General features: G+C 45.6%; 1 protein-coding gene across 1 annotated transcript in view; it reads left to right on the forward strand.

Annotated features, from left to right (window-relative positions):
• LOC142590314 (uncharacterized) overlaps positions 1-18,927 on the forward strand; it is a 42,876-nt gene extending 23,949 nt beyond the window's left edge. Inside the window, exons 2-3 of the mRNA XM_075702335.1 lie at positions 10,261-10,648; positions 15,426-18,927. Of these exons, the coding sequence (XP_075558450.1) occupies positions 10,307-10,648; positions 15,426-15,758 (675 nt within the window). The 5' untranslated portion in view covers positions 10,261-10,306 and the 3' untranslated portion in view covers positions 15,759-18,927. The remainder of the gene's footprint in view (positions 1-10,260; positions 10,649-15,425) is intronic.
• Positions 18,928-21,452: the final 2,525 nt, after the last annotated feature.

Here is a 21,452-nt window from a genome sequence, read left to right on the forward strand (position 1 = left end):
GGGACGAAATGTTGTCTTTTTATATGTTTTTAATATTGTTTACATTCTCTACGAATCAGGGCGAGCTGCGTGTTTGAAGCATAAAATGCTTTTAGCTCCTATTGTCGGCGACCTTCAGATGGCCTTGAGCCAAAAGCCAGTGCCATTATCCGGGCACTCGAACGGGAACATCGGGGCAAGTTGCGAGCACAAAACGTGATCATCCGGGCAACCAGTCAAGACCCACATTACATGCGCTGGTTACTTCCCAAACAAGTTAGAAAAACATTGTTTCCGAGTTCTTCCTAATGTTTGTTCACAATAGCACTCAACCTGTAACTTCTTGTACGATGAAGTTTTGTTTGCCATTTTCAACAGCGACGTTCAAAAGGCGGATATAGGGCACTCTACACTTGATTGTCATCTTTCGGCGCTGAGTGCTCTTTTCAACGCCAGTGGCTCGCACGCGCCGGCAGCGACGGCAACGTCCGGCAGCGTCCAAGCCGGCAGCATCCGGCACGCCGCTAATGACCGTTTGACCGAGAGGATACTTGCAATGAGGTTCTGTCTGTGACAGGAAACTATGGCGTCCATATCAACCAGAGCAGCGTATGGCGTGAATTAGTGTGATGTGGTGGGGTGTCCGAATATGCACTACACCTCTTTTAGGATTGTGGCTAGTAACATCGCCAACCAATCTGCTTTGCCGGAAGCCATTTCATGCTTCCATCTACTCTCGATTACCGGAGAGCCAGCATATTTTGTGCCGCTCCTGCGTATTTGTTCTGTTCCTGCTGGCGGACCGTATTCTTTGTCGTTGCTTTGCTTTAGTCATTGGGACTTGTCATGTTATTCTTTCTGTCCTCTTTGCTTCTCTCCTTTCTATTTTCAAATTTGGTTTCTATCCCCTCTTTCCTAAATGGCAGGCAGGCATAGTATCCCTCTCGGTGGCAGGGGCTAGCCTGCTTCCACTTTGAGTCCTTCTGCGTCCATTGATGAAGCTGCGCGGTAGGCTCACCAAAAACGACAGCGGCTTAAAGCAAAAGCGTCGAGTTGCTTCGAGTTGTTGATGAATTCGACTTCGCCCTGCCATCGGCTAGCCGACTGGTTAGCTCAGATGGCAGAGCAGCTGCACCGGAAAGACGGTGGCCCCGGGTTCGAGTCCCAGACCAGGAGGAATTTTTCTTCAACTGTGAGGCTTTCCTTCCGAGGAACCCGTTTGGGTTTCCTTTGTTGCAGTTGCTATGAATGGATGGATGTCTGTTTTTTTCTAAATAATTACCTGTCTCCACCTTGCGGGTTCCTGCAGCAGTGTTACGCCTCTCTGCCCATTGCACATGTTTCCAGATCTAACACCAACAATAATAAATGAACTATTTCAGCATGAGTAGATGCTGCTTATAATTTTCATGGGCCATACGCGGACTCAGCACCACGCGTGATTTTTTCTATGTAATTGCCACTTCATATCAAGTTTTTATGCAGCGTCGCTTTCATTTACTTCAAGCGGATGTGAGAGGTTTTAATTATTTATATTGTTTCTATCTCTATTTCATCTCGTTCCGTGTTTTTAGTTTGTTTTAATTCAAAATTTATAAATAGCTGGCTTCTCAGTAGCCAAACTTTATATAATGCCGCTGTTAAACAACACTAGCGATGATGTCGTCGGTGTTAATACAGCATTCAGACTTGTGTCCGAGTATTAGTTTTTAGATTGGAAGGCGGACGTCAGATAAGGAGTCCGGCTAATCGAGCTATCAAGCGAGCTTAGGAAAAGCACTTCGACCCACCTTTACAGATGTCTAGATTGTCCACGCATAGCGAGTGACCCGGAAAAGCTTATGAAGCACGTGGGCAGTTTGCATACATGACAGTAACCTTCATAACGTAAGAGGACGAAGATGACATGCAGAAAAAAATTTGCATACACGATATTTCTGTGTGAGTACGTGGATTCCGTGCGCAAAGTCCCTATATGGGACAAGCATGCACAACATATCTGTATGTGTCACAATTACTTTTTGTTATACAACGCCCCCGCCCTGTTGCAAATGTTTACATTGAAATGTCGGGTCAGGCATGAAGTAAGAAGCCCGCACAGGGATTCTCTGTATACTTGTTCTGCAGAGTATCCATAGTTTAATACAATATGCTCTATCGCACTCAGTATGAGCTACAACGCGCTAGTGCTCCACCACGATCTTTGGCGTTGCAGGTCATGCTATGTGCTAAACTAAGTTTATTTTAGTGTGGTTTGAGACATTATCTGTAAAAGGCGTCTTTTTCATTGCCTAAATATTTATTGAAACGTTAGCGGTAAGCATTTAAACTTCGCCATATGAGCTAGATTCCAGCTTGAGGGAATCCGGTCCGCGTGACCTAAAATATGGGCCGGCTTGTGTGACCAAAAAAAAAAGAAGATTGAAAACACAAATAGCGAAGAAGGGCAGGACGGCAGTAACAGTGACCTATGGATCGACATGGTTTTTGTATTTGAGGCTCCTTGGCTGTTTCCTGTTCTCGGTTGAAAATTCGTGCAATGACTGCTCTACTCTATACCAAATACAGAACCAGGAAAGTTGAATGAAGAGCGGCGGCGACCGGCAGGTTCAAATGCACACCCAGGCGGTCGCGTTAAAGTTTAAAGACGGAATCGATTTTCGAAATCGCCAGTCGTCGGCACGCCGCACATGTGCGCGATGCTGGAAGAAGGAGACAATCTATAAACGGCAAGTACACGGTATATGTGTGGAGCATAAACGGCCCTGTAGTTGTGCCGTGCTTTTTGTATTTCACTATTATTCTTTTTTCCTGTAATCACAGGCGCCCCCTGCCCAGCAGGGTTTGATGGAAGCGGTCGCAGTGCCACCTAGTAGCAAGTCAGAAAAACATTGTGCGTGCCCAGAAAAGGCAGGCGTGGTACGATCGATGGCACCGCCGTGACCCGATTGCCAGTGACTGCTTAAGGGTCGCGTCGCTCGCTAATGGAGCCGCAAAGTGACCACCCACGTACGCACACGAAGAGGGATGTACAGGCAATCCAGTGTAAAGGACACTGCAGCTGGACTTTTCGTCCGCTAGGAATGGCAGCTGGCGGGAGTGGGTGGATTGCGAGATGTCGCATTCTTTATTATGGATATCTCTGAACGGTGCGCCGGGACTGCAGGCAGATGTACGAAAAGAGAGGCACATCGTAGAAAACACAACGATAAAGTAAGTGCTCATTACAAAGACACGTCATTCTTTGGGTAATACGAGTTCATTTGTAAGAGTACTCGGCGGCAACGCTGCACCTGACCAAAGTGATTGGGAGTATGGCTGAAATTCAAGTGGAAAACACAATTAATGGAGACGCTGGATACGAGAAGTCGTGCAAAGTCGTGTTGACTCTTGGGCATCAGCACGGTTAAACGCTTCCCTACGCCCTTCGTATAACTTAGTTTGTTTGCTGTGATGTAACCGTGTGGGGCTGCATGGATGCTATGTAATACGCAATGCAGCAGAAAAGGCGGACAGACTGGTGCGGCAACGTTAAAACAGGACGACTTCCTTTTTAAACAATAGGTTTCTTTCTCGACCTGCATTCCTCTGCCTTCATATGGCCTGACTCTATGGTTTCTGTATTAGTGTTCACTTTATTTTATTGCATATGCTTGTGATGGTGTTTATTCACGTCCTTCTATTTCTTCAGTCCAACCTGGTTCTAGAATTTTTTATCGTGTAGATATTAACTGTGTGCAGAGAAACAATTGTCTTTGCCGCCAGAAGGCGCTTACATCTCCTAGGTAATGTGAACTAAAAGGAGCTTCTCTTAGTCTCAAGTTTTGGTCGACCCCACTTTTTCTAATGTTGACGTAAGTAAAAAGATGCATGCATGTTCATTTTTATTCTCGCGTCGCACGTGCCAGCGAATTTTCAATTCAGGTAACTCTACTATATTTGCTCTTATTCTGTTGATGTCTTGCTAGGGGCGCACTTGGCGCCCCTAGCAAGACATCAACATGCCATCAAACTTTTCTGCAGAATAAACATACCCATGTTTCCGCAAAACAATTCGATAACCTCATGAGCCACAGGATTTTTAAAGAAAATATCAGCGACGTCGGTATTCTTGGCACTGTGTTCAGGAAAACTGCGACAATTTTGCTTTTTGCCGGACGGCTGACGCCTTCCTAAAAAAGGGAGTTCACGGCACTTCGGCGGCCTCAATGCGACTTCTTTTTGTGGCAGTAGCGGACACACTCACTCAAACACTGAGGCCATTTCAAATGCGCAAAAAATCGTGATGAGACAGATTTTAAGCCGCGTTCATTTTCTAACTCAAATTTGACATGTGATTTCGGCAGACTCAATTTATTTTGATGGGCATCACATTCGTCATGCGGTTAACGAACCAAAAGGGTTGATATGAAGGAAGCTGGAAAAACAGCGAGAGCACAGTAAGCTACGGAATGATGAGAATGCAGCCATTCTTTATATTCATTATTAAGCCGGGACAAAAAAGTGAATAAATTCTCTTACAGCCTATCCCTACAGGACCGGCTGTCCCTTAGTATTGAACACTACTAGAGAAAGAGCGAAGCAGAAAATAGGAAAAAAAAGATAAAGCAACATAACTGTGAAACAAACACTGCACACACTGTACTATAATTCCCACGCACGTAAGTTGTGACACCGGGCGTATCGGCTGCGGAAGCAGTGCTTAGGTTTTAGATACAGTCCCCGCATTACATTCGAAGAATCCCATATAAAAATTTCCACATAATCTTATTAAGTGAGTTCATAGCACCAAACTGCCACTCAAACAACACGGACATGGCACTCAGAGGCAGTCTATGAGCTTTCTGTCCAGTAAGAAGTCGCGAAGAAAACTGGCGGCACTCCTTTGCTTATCAAGGAATCTTTGCTCACAGATGTGGGGCGTACATCAAAAGGTTTGAAACAATCACGCAGGACTGTCAACTGTTAGTGTTATCGTGAGCATTCTATTGATTGGTATATGCTACAATGAAGCGTTGGGGTTGCCGTGTAAATTACAGTCTGTGACGTTCTTTGTGCAGTGCACCAATTTATAGACAAGCACAAAGGACAGATCGGGTCAATGTGCAGGCCTACGTCACTCGAGCGGTGAGGTGGCCAACGTGGAGCATTTACTCTTGTTGTGCCGAGTTCATCTGATAATAGTTGAACTTTCCTTTAGGTGGCGTTCACTAAGGGGTACAACATGCTGAAGTGCATCCGGGGCACAGTATTGCTGAGAATTTCGTTAATGGCATCCGTGTTAGCGCTGGAAACTTCACGTGGAATAACGCCGAGTACAACTTGCCAGGTCGAATTCACTTGTAGCTGTAGGGTCATCCTGTATTCCATTGATTTACATTTTTAAGCAGCATGCCCTCAAGCACTGTCTCTCGACAAATTGACTGGTCCGCATTTCAAACTTCAGTGGAAGCGGAATTCAAGAACGGCTTTGAACCTAGCGCGGAGCTTGTGGTTGGGGTCGCTATGCACGTTGCAGCGCGCTGCTTCTCGTGGTCAGCTATTCGTACAGATTTTGACATTGAATTAGAAAGGCTCCCGGCATTACATTGGCGCTCGGAGAATAAATACGGACGCAAAAAGCCAAATCTGTACCTTAGGGAGGCCAGACACGCACAGAAAACGTGATGTCGCATTGGCAGATTAAAAAACAAACGATGGAAACCATTTTGGAGAAATCTCCAAGATATTCGCCCTTCTCCCCAGCAACGCTACCTTTTTAAGGAATTGGAGAAGCTGGATACTACTTTCATGAGACAATCGCAGGTTACGAAGGGTATATTTGTGCGAAGTCCACTTCATAGGAGATTCTGCAGTGGACGAACTTTCCTCCATGGATTAATTAGAGGCTGCTCGGGGAATTTGCAGGCGTTGGTAATCACCTGGACCCTACGATATACCGTGTGGAAGTTTGCGCCACGTTGACACGCATACCCGGCAAACCTTGGCATATATTCACAATGTCCCATGGAGTGACGATGCTGTTCTCTCTGAATGGTAGCTAGCAGTTTTGTCCCTGTCGCAAAGCAATAAAAGTCTACGCTTGAACATCGCATCGGCCTATAGCTCTCACCAGCTGTGTTCAGAAGGTAACGAGAAGGACGATCCTTTAGCGCCGTCAGGGCTTTCTTGATCATCATCATGATCCTTATCATCATCATCCGCCAATTTTTATGTCCACTGCATGACGAAGGCCTCTCCAAGATTTCTCCAATCCCCTTGGTCTTTCGCTAGCCAATTTCAACTAGTGCCTGCAAATTTCCTAATTTCATCACCACACCGAATTTTCTGCCGTCCTCGACTGCGCTTCCCTCCCCTTGGCACCAATTCTGTAACTCTAATTGCCTCCCGGTTATCTACACTAAGCATAACATGGCCTGCCCAGCTCAATTTCTTCTCCTAATGTCAGTTAGAATATCGGATATATCCGTGTGCCCTGTGATCCACATTGCTTTCTCCTGTTTCTTAACGTTATGCTTCACATTTTTCGTTACATTGCTCATGTTTGTTAACCTCCAAGTTTTTTTCTTGACCATTACATTGTTTATTCAGCTGTAATGAGAGGCTTATGACTGGCTATTCATTGATTGGCAACGTCGTCGATCTTGCGTCTGCGATTCAGTAACAAAAATCAGCCAAGCATCTCTCCGTAGCGCTATTTAGAACCGTGAAGGTCGCTTATGATAATCTTTCTCATGGAACTATCCTTTGCACTTCGTTGCTGCTGACATTGAGGACCACACCTTTCGATGAATTCGGAGCTACTTGATCATAAGAAGCTGCTTTGTATTCGCCGCAGACAGCCAAGCCATAGGCCATATTAGAAGAGCCGTGAAGTCCCCTAAGGTGGCATTTTGAGCCCCGTTTTTGAGCACAGAGAGAAACAAAGAAGGTAAATTGGATGCAGAGGATCGAAACGAACATGATCATGGAGCTTTGAAAATTCAACAATAAAAAAAAATATGGAGGCCAAAATCTGTACCATTGCACAAAGAAGCCCGTGAATACACGGAAAATTACCGCGCCAATGTCCCCTCAAGGGACTTTGCGTGTGCTCACAGGCTGCTCTCATACTTGGAAAAGCACTTTTATGCAGCAAGTATTGCGCGATAGAAAGCTGTATCGAAAGCTTTTTATGTTGCTCTACAGTTTTCTCATTGACACTTTTATTATATCTATAATAACTAATATGAAATATGCATTTAGGCAGAATGCAAAAAACAATCTGAGTATCTGCAGGCGACGGCAGACAACGTCATAATGGTTCTGTCCTCCTACGTGGCATTTGCATATCTTTAGTTTGGCTGAAGTTACATGGGACGCCTTATATATAATACCTGATCAGCTGAAGCAGGTTGAGTGACTATATTTCGCAACCCCCTTTCGAGAGGAATGCGAATAGAAATCATCGTCATCACGACGATGTTCAGCCTGTTCAACCTCTCTCGGGCTAGCTGTATCACTTCCACCATCAGTCTGCCAATTTATGCAAATGACGTCTGCATCTGGGCTTCAGGAGTAACTTACTCGAAGATACAGAATCATGAAAAGTAGCAAGGCTAACAATTCATCTCCAGAAACAATGCCTTAGCGTCTCAATATAAAAATGCGCATTAATCGCCTTCACACCAAAATCGGTGACTAGATACACAGTAGCTATTAAAGGCAAGCCCATTCTGCACAAAAAGCGCACCAATATTGAGGAACCATTGTCGGCCGCGGCCGGTCCTGGAGACTCCATGTCGCTCACCTGAGAAAGAGGCTCATCTCGACCAATAACTTATTCAAAGTCATCGCTGGCAAAACATGTTAATTGTTGTTCTATGCTTCAATTATGCAGAAGACTATTCATGAGTTTTTTCTGCTAGAGTTCTACGTTGCTATAAAGCACTCAGAAGACAAATATCAGGGTACTCAAGAACATGCAAGTCTATGCTCTGAGTAAATGTTTTGATCTTCCGTGATACACTTCATTAGCCGCTATAATTGCCATCCTCAGTAATCATCCCACTATTACGTTTGCCTCTACTGACAAACTTAGACTCATATTCCACACCTTGCCCAGCTCCAGTCTCGACGCCTTGCTTCTTTGTCGGACAATGGCCTAGAGGCAACATTTTCGAGCGCTGCAGCCTCCTACCGTCCCTCTCATCCGTTCGATTTAACGGCTGCAGCAAAATCACCCTGTCTTTTGCGGTGTCTCCGGCAACCACAGGTACGCCTTTCCACTCCCGGAGTTGGAGGAAAGTCCGATTTGCCGACTTTCGGTCTAAAGCAAAGTGCTCCGCATCTACTGCATGGTACGCACTACAATCGAGTTAGCATTTATACTATTCATTTCTTACACGAGTCCGAACTGGTCAGATCTTCTTGATGTGTACCATACCAGGTGCGTACTGGTCCTTGAAGGTAGAATAAGATATTTGCGAGCATTACTGTAGTGTCCCATCGGTATTTGTGCAGAGACTCGTTCGTATATGCAAAGCCATTCTTCGACATCGACATTCTTGGTGTGTTTGTCTGAGAAGATGGCCGGGTCGCGCGGATGGGTGAAGACGACTGGCGGTTGCGGCGTCGCGGACGGTGACAGCCCGGGTGCGCCGGGTGCGGACGCCGTGCCTGACCCAGTGGCCTGGTCATCTGCCAGCATGGTAGAACGCTCGAGGACAAGCCCGCTGCCGAGTTACGTCTTGTGAAATTCAGCACCTCCACCACAAATGAAACGGGCAGATATATAAGGTTAAATGGGACCGTGTTTGCTCTGCAGGAGATATGGCCGGTGCAATCGGTATGGCACAGCCCCATTACGTCGTCTCTGTCGCCTTGTTGGTGATCGTCTTCTTTTTCACTCTCGTGGCACCGTGAGAGTACCTGACCAGCTCTACTAGGGCGGTGTTCTTTCCGTCGACATCAACCTGCAGCGAGTTCAAGATCAGCCACGGTACAGCGTCGACAGGGCCCGAATTCGTCCTCCTCCGTAGTGTAGTTGCTTATGAGAATAAACTTGGGCTGCTAAGCACGAGGTCGCGGGATCGACTTCCAGCCATGGCCGCCGCACTTCGATGGGGGCGAAATGCGAAAACACCCGTGTACTTAGATTTAGGTGCACGTTAAAGAATCCCAGGTGGTCGAAATTTCCAGAGTCCTTCAATACGGCGTGCCTCATAATCATAAAATGGTTTTGGCACGTAAAACTCCATAATTTAGTTTTTTTATGAGAATGAACAGTCACCTAATCTCTGTGTTGTACTCCGTGTATCAATGACAGCCATGCAATCTCTGCTATCAGTTGTGCGTGGCGGCCACACGAATAATTGGTGTCAGAGAGAAGATTGTCCTACGGTCAAGCGGTTGAGAGAGGCCACAAATAGTATTCCGATGGCTACCGGGACACTGCAACTTCATTGTCAATGAATGTGCCGACAAAGCGGCCTGTGTGGCACATGGAGAAAGTGAAAGCATCTCGATTCCGTTGCCGAGAATGTATGCAGTGCGGAACCTCAGCGTTATGGCTCTTACAATCACACTTACAAAAGGCAATACGCCGCAGTTCATTAACTGGCACATATGTGTCATGGACCTACATGTGAAGCTAAATTTTTACAGGGTTTTACTCGACCAGAAGAAGCGCATTACTAGGTCACCTGCGACTAGAAGCTTTTTTGACGAACGCTCACTGATTCCTGATTGGAATGGAGGACATTGCCCATTGCAGCACCATGCAAACATCGAAGGAACCATAAAACACCTTCTGTGTGGCTGTCCAATATACAAGGATGAGAGGCTTGCCCTTCAGACACTTTAGGACACTTAGATTACAAGTATTCAAGGATGAGAAGATCTTGAAGCCGTGGCCTCGTTCGTCTGTGATGTGCAAAGCAACAAAAAGGGAGCTGCGTTTCATTATTGTTCTTTTGTGTGCTTCACGGTTGAAGTTAATCTTAGTGTAGATTTCTTTAACAGTACAATGCTCTGTAGACACTCTCCGGGGCCAACTAAAATTGTTAAAGGGTTCCACAAAATTCTAACATTATAAAAATGTGAGATGCACCAGCCTGCATGATCGCATGTTGTGATGAACGCTCCATTGTGTATGTGTCCGGGCAAAGTGTAAACTTCCCCTTCTCATCTCTCACTCGTTTTACACCTGAAGTTGATCGAAAAAATTAAAGTGGAACTTGGATTTACTGTACATTTTGGAAGTTCAGCTAAAACATTCATTTGTTATTGTCCTCTCTGCAGACACAAGTAGGGACCCAAGCACCGAGGCGACCGGCTCACCGTCACCATGATATCGGCGATGCCAGCGGTTGCCGTGCGCCGCGAGAGGCGGCGCAGCAAGAGCGGCCGGGGTCTGGGCTCGCGCCAGGGCAGCGTCGCCTCGCTGCCGCACCGGCCCGACAGCCTGTCGACGCTCAACTCGCAGCCCAACGGGGCGGCGGCGCGGCGGTGGCGGGAGCGCGGTGGCACCATCCAGGAGCAGCGAGCCCGCGTGCTCATATACTTGGCCACCTTGCTCCTGGTAGCCGGACTCGTCCTGCTCTTTATCGGCGTGGGGGGCAGCATGACACACACGCGCACCGTGGGACTGCTCTTCATCGCCGTCGGCGCGCTCCTGTGTCTCGTCAAGGTCGGTGTCGATTGCGCGATGCACTGCCGAAGGCCATCGAGCCTGCACACGTAGGTGATGAGCGATAAGAAACAAAGCCACCGGTTAAGCTATTCTCAGAAAAAAATATAACTTGGAGGCCGCTCACGCTTCGCTGCAGTAAGCGCTATAGCGTTATCTAGCCCCATTGACGCCGACACCGACACCACGTATTCTGCAGCCCGGTGCCTGATGGAAATCAATGGCGGGCCGATCTCGGCAGCGGTGCAGGGCAGAGCAATGGCTCATACTGCCATGAGCAAGAAAAAAGGTGTTTGCGTTTGAGTTTGCGCGTGGCAAAATGGGGTTTTCTCGTATATTCAAATTACAGACTGACGCTATCATATCTGCAGCTTGCGAGTCGGGCTTTAAAAATTTTCTGACGCATATTACTTTGAGAAATTCAATTAGTTCAGTAACGCCTCTGCGCCACGTGGATGGCCTGCGTGATTGTTGTTCGGGATGATTTTTACATCGAAGCTGTATGTGACCAGAGTTACGTACATTTTGGTTCTCCGTGAACAAAAACTATCATCATCAATGACTCATACCCCCGTAAGGCAGAGGCTACAAGCACTCGGCAAAGTGAAGCGAACAGTGTGCGAATTCTTTCTAATCACGCATACAACATCAGTCAATGCAATTGTTGCTTGCTTACGAGGGTATGTGCCATTGCTCACCGGCGTATGAGCCATTAGAGAGAGAGAGAGAGAGAGAGAGAGAGAGAGAGAGAGAGAGAGAGAGAGAGAGAAAGAGATGCAAATGAGGGAAACGCAGGGAGGTTAACCAGAGTTATGAGCCATTATGACGGCAGTTTTCGACATGCTGTTCTGCATGTTGTATTATTATTTGTTTTGAACACATATATACAATTAACAGGAAAGGGAAAGCGAGGAGACTCGCTTTCTCTTTCTCGCTTTCCCTTTATTGCTAATTCTATGTATGCGTTGAAAACAAGCAATAATACAACACGCAGAAAAGCATGTCGAAAACTACCACCATCAATGGCTCATACCCCGGTGAGCAATGGCTCATATGCCCGTAAGCGAGCGAAATTTGCATTGACTGATGGTTTCGTAAGGTTCGTGGCTACTCACTTTGCGTGAATTAGCGGCGATGACACTGCTCCTGCTGTCGTCTCGGTGAATGCATTGTGAATGTGTGGGTACCGAAAAGGGAGCCGTTTACGCGCTCCGTGTCGCAGACCCTTGCGGCGCCACGCTGATGAGGCCCAACGGACCACCCAGCGGCGTACGTGTATCGATTTGGCATTATCAAAGAACGTGATTTCAGATGCGAGTGAAATAATGACCACCGATCAAGACAAATGAGTGAGTGTACCTTTCTCCGCGATGACCACCTATCAAGACAATAAAGGAGTTCGTACTTTTGTCCAATGCTCAAAATTATATGTCGCCTCCATGTCGCGTACTAAACAGCTTTTCTGGTCAGCCACCTTCACAAATTGGAATGGCTCATGATTTTTGCCTGACGGCCAACGCTGCCGACGGCGGACGCCGACGCCGACACCTGATTTTCTGTGACACGGAACCCTCAACGCTGTCGCGTTAAAAATTATTGCAATTCTCAGGTTTTATGAACCAAACCCACCATCTCATTATGTAGCACGCTGTAGTGGAGAGTTCTAGATTGACTCGGACCACATGGCGTTTTCTTTGACGTGTACTGAAATCAAAGTTGTATTCATATAGGAGGAATACAACTTTGATTTCAGGAGAAAGCAAAGGGAGAACGAGAGCTAAAGGAAGAGTAAATGTGCATCATCGGGCGAGCGCAACGCAGGCGCGAGCTGAAAAAAAAGTTGTTGCCGTTTGAAGGAAAGGCACAATATACTGTGTTGAGCCACTTTTGTGACGCTTTTCTTGTGTGTACGAAATGATGATGGCTTGTTGAGCATTCCCCTATGGAGGGGTGCATGCACTGCACTCAGTATACCTAGCACGTGAGTAGCCCTTGGAGCCAAAGTAGTGCGCTAATAATAATTACATGAAGGAACAGACAGTGAAGATAATGAAAGCATAATGGGTGGCACTTGAGTTTGGTATAATTAAATAAAGGCAATATTCTAATGAGCAATAAGTACTAGATTCCTAATAAAGAAATGGGACATACAAGTAAACTGGCGCATGGAAGCTCAATCTGCAACCTCCGCATAACTCTTGCAATGACCTGTCAAATGAGCTATGGCGGTGGCTGTGAGTCCGTATGACATATTGAGTCTGACTGTGTATTCAAGTACACGTATTCATGAGTTAAACCTGGTGCTGTGAGCCAGCGCTATTTCTAGCCAAACGTAAGGCTTTCCATCTGGATGATCCACAGGAGTCCCTGGGACTTGTAAATGTATCCAGCTCTTCACTGTTCGCGTAAAGCCGCGTGAATGCACCAATTCTTACAAAAAGAAGTAAAAATTGACACTCACTTGAGTACCCTTCCGTGATTTCAATGCAAGAGCATTACGACGTCTCGAATTAATTGGTTACGTCCATGATAATTGACATCATGCGCTGTCACGTGTCCTTCACAACTCTACCTTCATCTATCTTAGTCCATCTTGATCTAATTTTCAATAACCTTAATCCACCTGAACCCACTTAATTCCAACTTATTCACTTTTCTCTATTTTGTGCCAACCTTAATCTACTTTAATTCACCTTAATCCACTTTGGACCTTAATTCACAATAGTGCACCTTTATTCACTTTATTTCACCTTAATTCAGTTTACTCCTAGTTAAGTCACCTTTCTGTTATACTAACTTTAACTCACTTTACTCTAGTCGACCTTAATTGACGTTAAGTCACATCCATCACCCATACTTACTAATATTTAGCTTAGTTATGTTATTTACTATCTTCTGTACTACTACTGACATCATACAATATGATGGTGACGTCACTCATTGAGGACAACGCCGGCTTTTCTACCTCGCGGGACATACAGGGTGACCATTTTTAGGTTTTATGTCATTTAAATACATAGCCTGTAGTAGATAACATAATTCTAGTCCTTGAGATGGAATATTTAAAAGGTGGACAGTACTTGCCCGAGAACTGAAAACACATATTTAACTAATTAACAAAACACCACTAATTATTTTTGAATTAGTTACCTTACGCAACATATCACATTTTAGGAATTTTAGCTGGTGAGTTTGCAACATGTATGCCCTTGGACTGAATATTCAGAATGGCGCCGATTTGGAGATATGCGAGATGAAACTTGATCTGAATATGCGCTGTTGTCACATTTTTTAACGAAACGTCCTTTTAGGCATTGAAGCACATAAGTAAATGGAACGCCTATGTATTGCGCTCTACATATTGAGAAATAGTATCTCGCAACTGGTGTCATCGCAGAGATTAACTGCAAGTGGATACGTCTCGAAAGCTCACCGTACAATTCGTCAACTACAGCTACAGCTGCAATTCTAAATTGCAATATGTGCCATGAAGTACTTATTTAAGAAATTCTTTTAGCGATGTTTGACAATTAGTTGAATATGTTTTTTGGTTTCTCATTCTAATAAATTACGGCTTTTCAAATAATCGAGCTGAACGACAAGAATTATGGCTCATGTCACAGGCGATTTTCAAAAATTACCCATAACTTTTAAATGATCACGCCGTATACTGCTTTCGCATTGAAAAATAAGAAAGCATGTTCACGACATTGCATAGAATGAGAAGCAGATGTCTATCAAGCAAATTTAGAGACAACAATTTCAGGAACCTGCAATGCAGCAGGCTCCTGAATAAGGATAAGAATCTCCATTCGCAAAGCATTTTCTTAAGTGACCACTTTCCGTCATTGGGTGATCTCTTTCGATACTGACATGCCGAGCATCACGATACAGTAAAGTCTTCTCATATGAACAATCATTCGGTAAGATATTTTGGTGATTATGGATTCAAATTTGTACCACATGCTCCGCAAGGACAGAGTGTTCATTCGGGGACCGCGTTGTCGATACATATATGAAATTTGAATATGTCCTTACTGAATGAGAAAAAAGTTATTCTAAGTGTGTCCGGGCGAACCTATTCGGCTGGTGCTATCGCGCACGCTACTGAGGATACTGGAACGTTAGTTTTCTTGCTGGCAATACGAGCTATGCCATGACTTCAGAAATCTTCATCTTGAGTCCCCGAGATGCCTGTGGGCCTAGGCTGTACCAGGTCTTAAGTGAATTTCACAGCCTTGAGGACTGTAGTGTTTCCAGTCTTATTTATGTTTGCAGTAAGTTGCTCTACACGACAGTTTTGCGCAGATGAAAAGCGTGATTTTTGTACGACTCATAGTATTCGCGACAGCGCTTTGATATGGCAAGCTGCTGACATTGAGATGAGGTCCGCCAATTAGGGGGACAAAAACCCTGTAGTGTCCCTCTAAACGAATCCTGTTGTTTTTTGAAGCGCGTTTGCTAATTCTACGTCACTAATTTCAATCTGTAATCGTATGACCGCATGTCGACGAACAGCAACGCAAAAAAATGTTTTCACAGGGAATCACCAGATAAAATGAAACTAAAATATTTACTATGAGAAGTTGGCTGATTAAGTAACTAGGCCGAAAGATATGTGTTGTACGTCACGGACGCATGATTGGAAGAGCTACTTGCCAGTCGTTGACGTGGCAGGGTTCATTCCGCAATTGCGAGTGATTCTGGACTATAAGCAAATTTGATGTTCTCTCTCGTGTCGCTGAGCCGGTCCACTGAATTCCTTTCACGTGCGCAGCTGTTCATCACTCCCGAGCACCACCAAACCATCGTGCGCAGAGCAAGACTGGTGTCTTCGCGTGAATCCCTGTACGTGGCGCCGGCCGTCAAGAGCGTGCCCGAGGAGACCCTAGAGCAGATGCGCCGAGAGACACAGGAGCCGCCGGCGGCCGGTGCCACTGCGGCGGCGACGACGACGACGACGACCAGCCCACGGATGGACGCACGGCACCAGCCCATGCAGCCGCACAACAGCAACAGCGGAAGCAGTCCCGCGCACAGCCTGCACGCGGCCGAGACGCAAGGACTCATATCCGAACGGGGTGTGCCGCTGGCTGACGGCCGCTTTTGAGCGCCGCCCGCGCATGGTTACGCTGGCTCGCGCGCTGCGGGCAGCGTGGACGTACTGCCTGAACCCCACCGATACGCACGCGCGCGCAGACCACCTCTCGCCCAACTTTCGACACCGGAAAATTTCAAGCCGACACCTATTGATGAACCGTGACGCACGAGAATTGTTGTCCCAGGAAGGAACTTCACTTGTGGGGGCGTTCGACAGTGTGGCGATGTTCGGCAAGCATCGATAAGGCAATGTTTTGGTGTTCGCCAGATGTCGTGCAGTCGAGTCCTGGAGCAGTGCGACTGGCGCATGATCAGTCTCTCGGCCTTGTTCGGTGCGCGTGCCCTCCTTGTGAGCTTGAAGATAAAATCTAGGATCAAAGTGCGTGGGAGAAATGCTTACTACGAGTTACGTATGGTACTAATAGCAAGTTTTCTCCAGCTTTGAACCGCGTATCAACATGACCTGGTGAACCTGGAAGGTTGCACATGTTGTCCTTGGGGTGGTATTCGGTAAGTGTCCACCTAGTGGACATGTCCATTTCGTCTGCTGCTGAAGCTCTGATTGGCTGGACTGGGGTACACGTCAGAAAGACACAGGCATCCCTAGTCAATCAGCACTTCAGCAGCAGAGGAAATGGGCATGTCCACTAGGCGAACACTTACAGAATAGGCCCGCTGGATCGGCCAGTTGGTTTCATCTAGGGCCGAATGTCGCAGGAGAGACGTCGACTGCGAGTGAGATGAGAGAGGAAACGATGAAGCATGTGGGCTGCTTCATGTAACGCGGGAAGTAGAGAATGCGGCGAAAGTATGTGCGAGTGCTCGGATATCAATGTGTTTCTGTCGGCCTTCTCTCATACAGTGGCCGGTTGTAAGCTTCCAGTGCTTCGGCTCTGGAAGCGGTAAGGCAGCTTGTTCACTGAGACGCGGAAGCGTTGTTATTGTGCGTTTTGTATATATGTAAAGAGCTTTGCGAAGCACCTGTGCGAACACAGTAAACATGGCGGCTGCATTGAGTGACAACTGATTACGGAACTAGAGCAGCTTGAACACTTATTGAGTAACAGGAGGAAACGGCTATAATAAAGCGTGTGATTTGTGCAGGGAGGAGGTGCTTCTGGCAACTGAAGAGCTATCCAAATCAGCGTGCACGACGAGCTGATTTCTTGATGCGTATTGTGATCAATCAGTGCATACGATTTGGCCAGTCCCGATGGGTTATCACATGCGAGGTACACTAAATCTAGGTGGTTTAAGCTGCATTCAGCGTGCCATGAATTGCTAAGTCCGAAGGCTATCAGTGGGGGCTAAATTACACTAACATAGAGTGTACTATTGCCGTTTTATAGTCATAAGAAAAAAACATTCTGGGGTGTCACTGTTTTGCTGAATGCACCAACGTCTTCTGATGTACTTATGAATATATATACTGGTAGAGCGGAATGAGCAAGGTTGCACGTTGAAGTGAACGAGGCCACTGCACGTGCTTCGTCAAAGTAATGTGGTAAGTGATCCTTCTTGGTGAACATCACGAGTGAACGAGGCGTTGAGAAAGCACTTGAAACTTCTTCGGAAGGAATGCCGCTTATTTTTTCTGGTCAGATTTCTTAATGTGGGTTAGTGCACAGTGGTCATACTGGATTGTTGTGCCAGGAATATCACCGACGTTAAGTGAACGACACATGGAGAAAGCACCACGTGGCAGTTTTCGGCTTCTAATATTTAAAGGCCTTTTCGTTATTATTAGAAACATTTCAACAACCTTCTACGTGCATTGGTGACATGAGCCCGTTTGGGATATATGTCGGAACGAGAGGAGTGTGCCGAATTGGGCTGTTTGGTTCATGACAAAGGGAGTAAAAACAGCGCGAACGACAAGCAGAAAGCAGAGACGACGTAAATAGCGCTGTGTTCGATATTTGCAACACGCAGACATTCGCGCAGAATCGCACTTGTCCCCAAGCATGAGAGTGCAGGATGCGACGCATCCAGCTTGCATGTCCCACGGACGGGGATAGCCCTTCAAAGAGGCGTTAGGCCGTAGGAGACAGGCAAGAATTCGCGTACAGACGTGTTTTGCAGGAAGCATCTCAGGGGTGTGTACGTCGTCTTTGATTTCGTTCTGTCCTTCGCGCTGTTTTTACCCCCTTTGTCGGAACGAATATTGAATGCATAGAATTTTGACGGTTAGTCAAAGGAAGGCGCTTCATCTTCGGTGACAGTAGTGCTACAGAGCACCATGCAGCTGCGGTTTATCCTATTAGGGAAGCTTTCGCTCGGCTAGCTCAGTACGTGCTGCATATAAAAAAGTCAGAAACCATGAGATCACTAGCATTGCATGTTAAGTGTTAGCAACAATTGGCCCCATTCACCAAAGTTCCCTTGCACGACAGCGTTTGCTTATAAGCCGATACTTTCACTCTTATCGCGAATGATAACATTCAGCGGGATGATAGAATATACACATAAAAATTTAAGTTAGCGCTGAAGACGTTAGGAGAACCACAAGTCTTACATGCTGAGCCAGATGTTGAGCGTGAAGAAATTGCAGAAAATAATAATAATGTATTGTAGAAATAAGAAAGTAAGTAGAGTAAAAAAGTTGAATGCAAAAACCTATTCAAGCAAAGTGACATGCGAGCACACGAAAATTTACAGGTCAAGGATAAAGCCTATGTCGCGTTAAATAGCCGGAGCCGCTTCTGTCGCGCACAAATCTGACGCAGCACCCTGAATCTCTATCATCATCTTGCCGTGGAATGCGTGCATAGAGACGCAAGCTCAACAAACACTTGAATTCATTTTGTGAAGCTGTGAATGAAGCTACTACCCCAGTGATGGTCAATATTTGACTGCACTGAGGCAAGACAATTTTTGTGTATACTGGTGCAAGTATTCTTGCTACTGTTTTTGAGATCTGTTCTTGGGAAATCGGCTGAGTAGGACTTATGAATAACTAAAAGTCGTTGCTACTTGCTGTCGTGCATGCAACACAACTGCGCTAGGTGTTCAAAAATATGGTATTCGGGTCTGCGCAGGCGCACATTGAAGGATAAATAAAATGTGGCGAAGGTGATGGTAAGCAAATTCTTGTCTCTGCCGAATGAAGGTCGTTTTCATTCCACAACGCTTCATTTCTATTCTAACGCCCATATAAGGCAGATCTGATGGCTTACGGTTTTGGTTAGCTTTTGGTTTTGGTTAGGTTTTGGAAAGCGCAGCGTTAGCTTTGATGATGCATTCACAGAAACTTCGATCTGTAATCACTGTGGCATAACTTACGTGCTCGCATTTTCTCCAAATATAAAATGGTGCTGTTGATTGTTTCACTGGAATGACCAAGTCGCTAGGCGAAGGCACTTTTGCCAAGTTATTTTTAAATATTACTCTGACATTAGAACGGTTTTATTTGTAAAATACTTTCCGAGAACAAAAATTCATACTTTGGTTAGGGCTCGAGTTGTTAGCTAGAATGCACAGATGCTTGCTACGAGTCCTTTTGCGGAGAATTTACAGCCTTATAAGAAATTCGACGCTTTTGAGAACAAAATTGAGTCATTTTAGGAGGTCCGTGAGGAGCATCATTGCTGCATTATGCAATCTGTTCACTACGGGCCAGCAGACTATCCTGCTAATTAAGCAGCTTCTTTCCGCAAAAATTAGGCATAAGCAGTACAAGTCTTCTCAGGCAAGGCTTTTCAATGATGCTTCAGTAATCAGTTGACGCTCAATTGATGGTTGCCACGGAAGGTTAACCGAACGCTCGCCTTATTTTGTTTAGCCATCCTTATGGAAGCTGGTAAATTAAGCGCGTAGCGAATAAATAACTTTTGCTACGAGTGCTAAGTAAACCGCAGCAGCTTTTCTGTGAAGTATCAGTCATAGAAAGGGCGTGAACGTCTTTGTAATCTCTATGTACACAGGGTTAATGTGCTTTCTCAATGCCCCCTGTTAACGTGTAAAACTCGCGCTTTTCAGAGAAAGTGTACGTTTGTACGTTTCCTGTTGCTTTTCATTACCTGCCACTGCGCGTGCAGCTGAATTTAGTAAAACGACGCAGGAATGTTAAAGTCCACTAAACGAGCTTCCAATGTGACTGCGCACGTGGAACACTTTTACAGAAGCATCTAATGCTCAACACTAGTTAGGGACCTGCAGCTAGCTTGCAGTAAAGTGCTACTCTTCCTCTAAGACAAAAGCATTGTCCGTGTTAACTTGGCAACAATGACAGCGGTATTATCTTCAAGTCTTGTGCACCACACGCAAACGGGTGAATGTCCGAAACATTCCAGGGAGTATCTTGATATCTTGGGGCGTGCGATGCGCATAGAAGCTATGCTAGGCAAATTAGGCATAACTTCTACAGATTTAGGCACTCAAGCTTCGAACCACATGAAACACGAGCGAAAGGTCACCACTAAGTGTAGCCCCATTCACACACCGATCACACACACGCGATGTTACTCTAGGTGAAAGTGGCGGTATAACAGGGCGTAGGCACACACGGAACAATGTAGCACCTACGTGTCATTCCATCATACAGTGATTGGTTCGGGGCTTGTTGGCGCTGCATAATTCATTCTTAGGTGCAAGTTAAAAGGTACAATGATACAGACTGACAAATACAAGCGGGAACATAGTGCAGTTGTTTCTTTCGGGTACATGAAATTTGGTGGTGCGCTGCCGTGGTGCCGGTACTGCCTCCCACGTGCTTAACTCTCTTGCCGTGGGAAGTGAACTTTAGTTCTAAGACAGCGCATATGTGTGTCTGTGTTTGTATACTTCTTTCGTTTGCAGTAAGTACCAAGCACATCATTGTGTTGTAGCAAAAGGCGAGGCAACAAAGCACAATGATGCTGTGGTTCAAAGCAACCCATTTCTTCTCATCCGTCAAAGCCGCGGTAGCGTTGTTTTACTGCTTGATGTTGCAAACAAAATCATGAAGCTGAGCGATGCATTTAATTTAAATACAGGAAGAACTAAAGGGCCACTCGGACGAGCTTTTCGAACATAATGAGGCCGTCATGAAGTTTGACTTCCCTCTCCCTAAATCCTTCCTGGGTCCTGATGGCAGAGCATAGACAGTATTCTGTGCTATTGAAGCAAACGTAAAACATACGTGTACATAGTGCTGCTATATTGAAGATCTTGAAATAACGCGTGTGATATTTTTTTTTCAGTGTAAGGCTACGGAAGATTTTCAATTTATTGTTGAACCACAAATTGATTGTTATAATCTGGTGATGATAAGGGCACTGTAACTGAAACAATATCTAGCTGTGAAGGCCTTGTCGGTTCGTTAGACAGGGTCATCATCTTTAGATTTTATGGAATTCTTAAAAATAGCCTCTTGCAGATAATTCCAGACCTTAAGCTGGAATGTTCAGAAAGATGGTTGCACACAAAATTGAGACACATATCAAGTAATTAACAAACATTGACTAATTAGTTACGTTAGAGCACATACTGCAATTTACTAACTGTAGCCGGTGTGTTTGCAAGGCGAATTTCACTTGAAATGAATCTTCAGGATGACACCAGTTTCTAGATAATCTTTCCCAAAGTGTGGGACCAAATACATGGGCGTTCCGGTTACTTTTATGCTTCAATGCATAAATGAGCGTTTTGTTAAAAACGTAAGTGGACCAACTGTGTATTTTTACGTTGAGTTTGATGGTGCATATCTCCAAACTGATGTCATTCT

Source organism: Dermacentor variabilis, chromosome 8, assembly GCF_050947875.1.
Source record: "Dermacentor variabilis isolate Ectoservices chromosome 8, ASM5094787v1, whole genome shotgun sequence".
NCBI classification, from domain to species: domain Eukaryota; kingdom Metazoa; phylum Arthropoda; class Arachnida; order Ixodida; family Ixodidae; genus Dermacentor; species Dermacentor variabilis.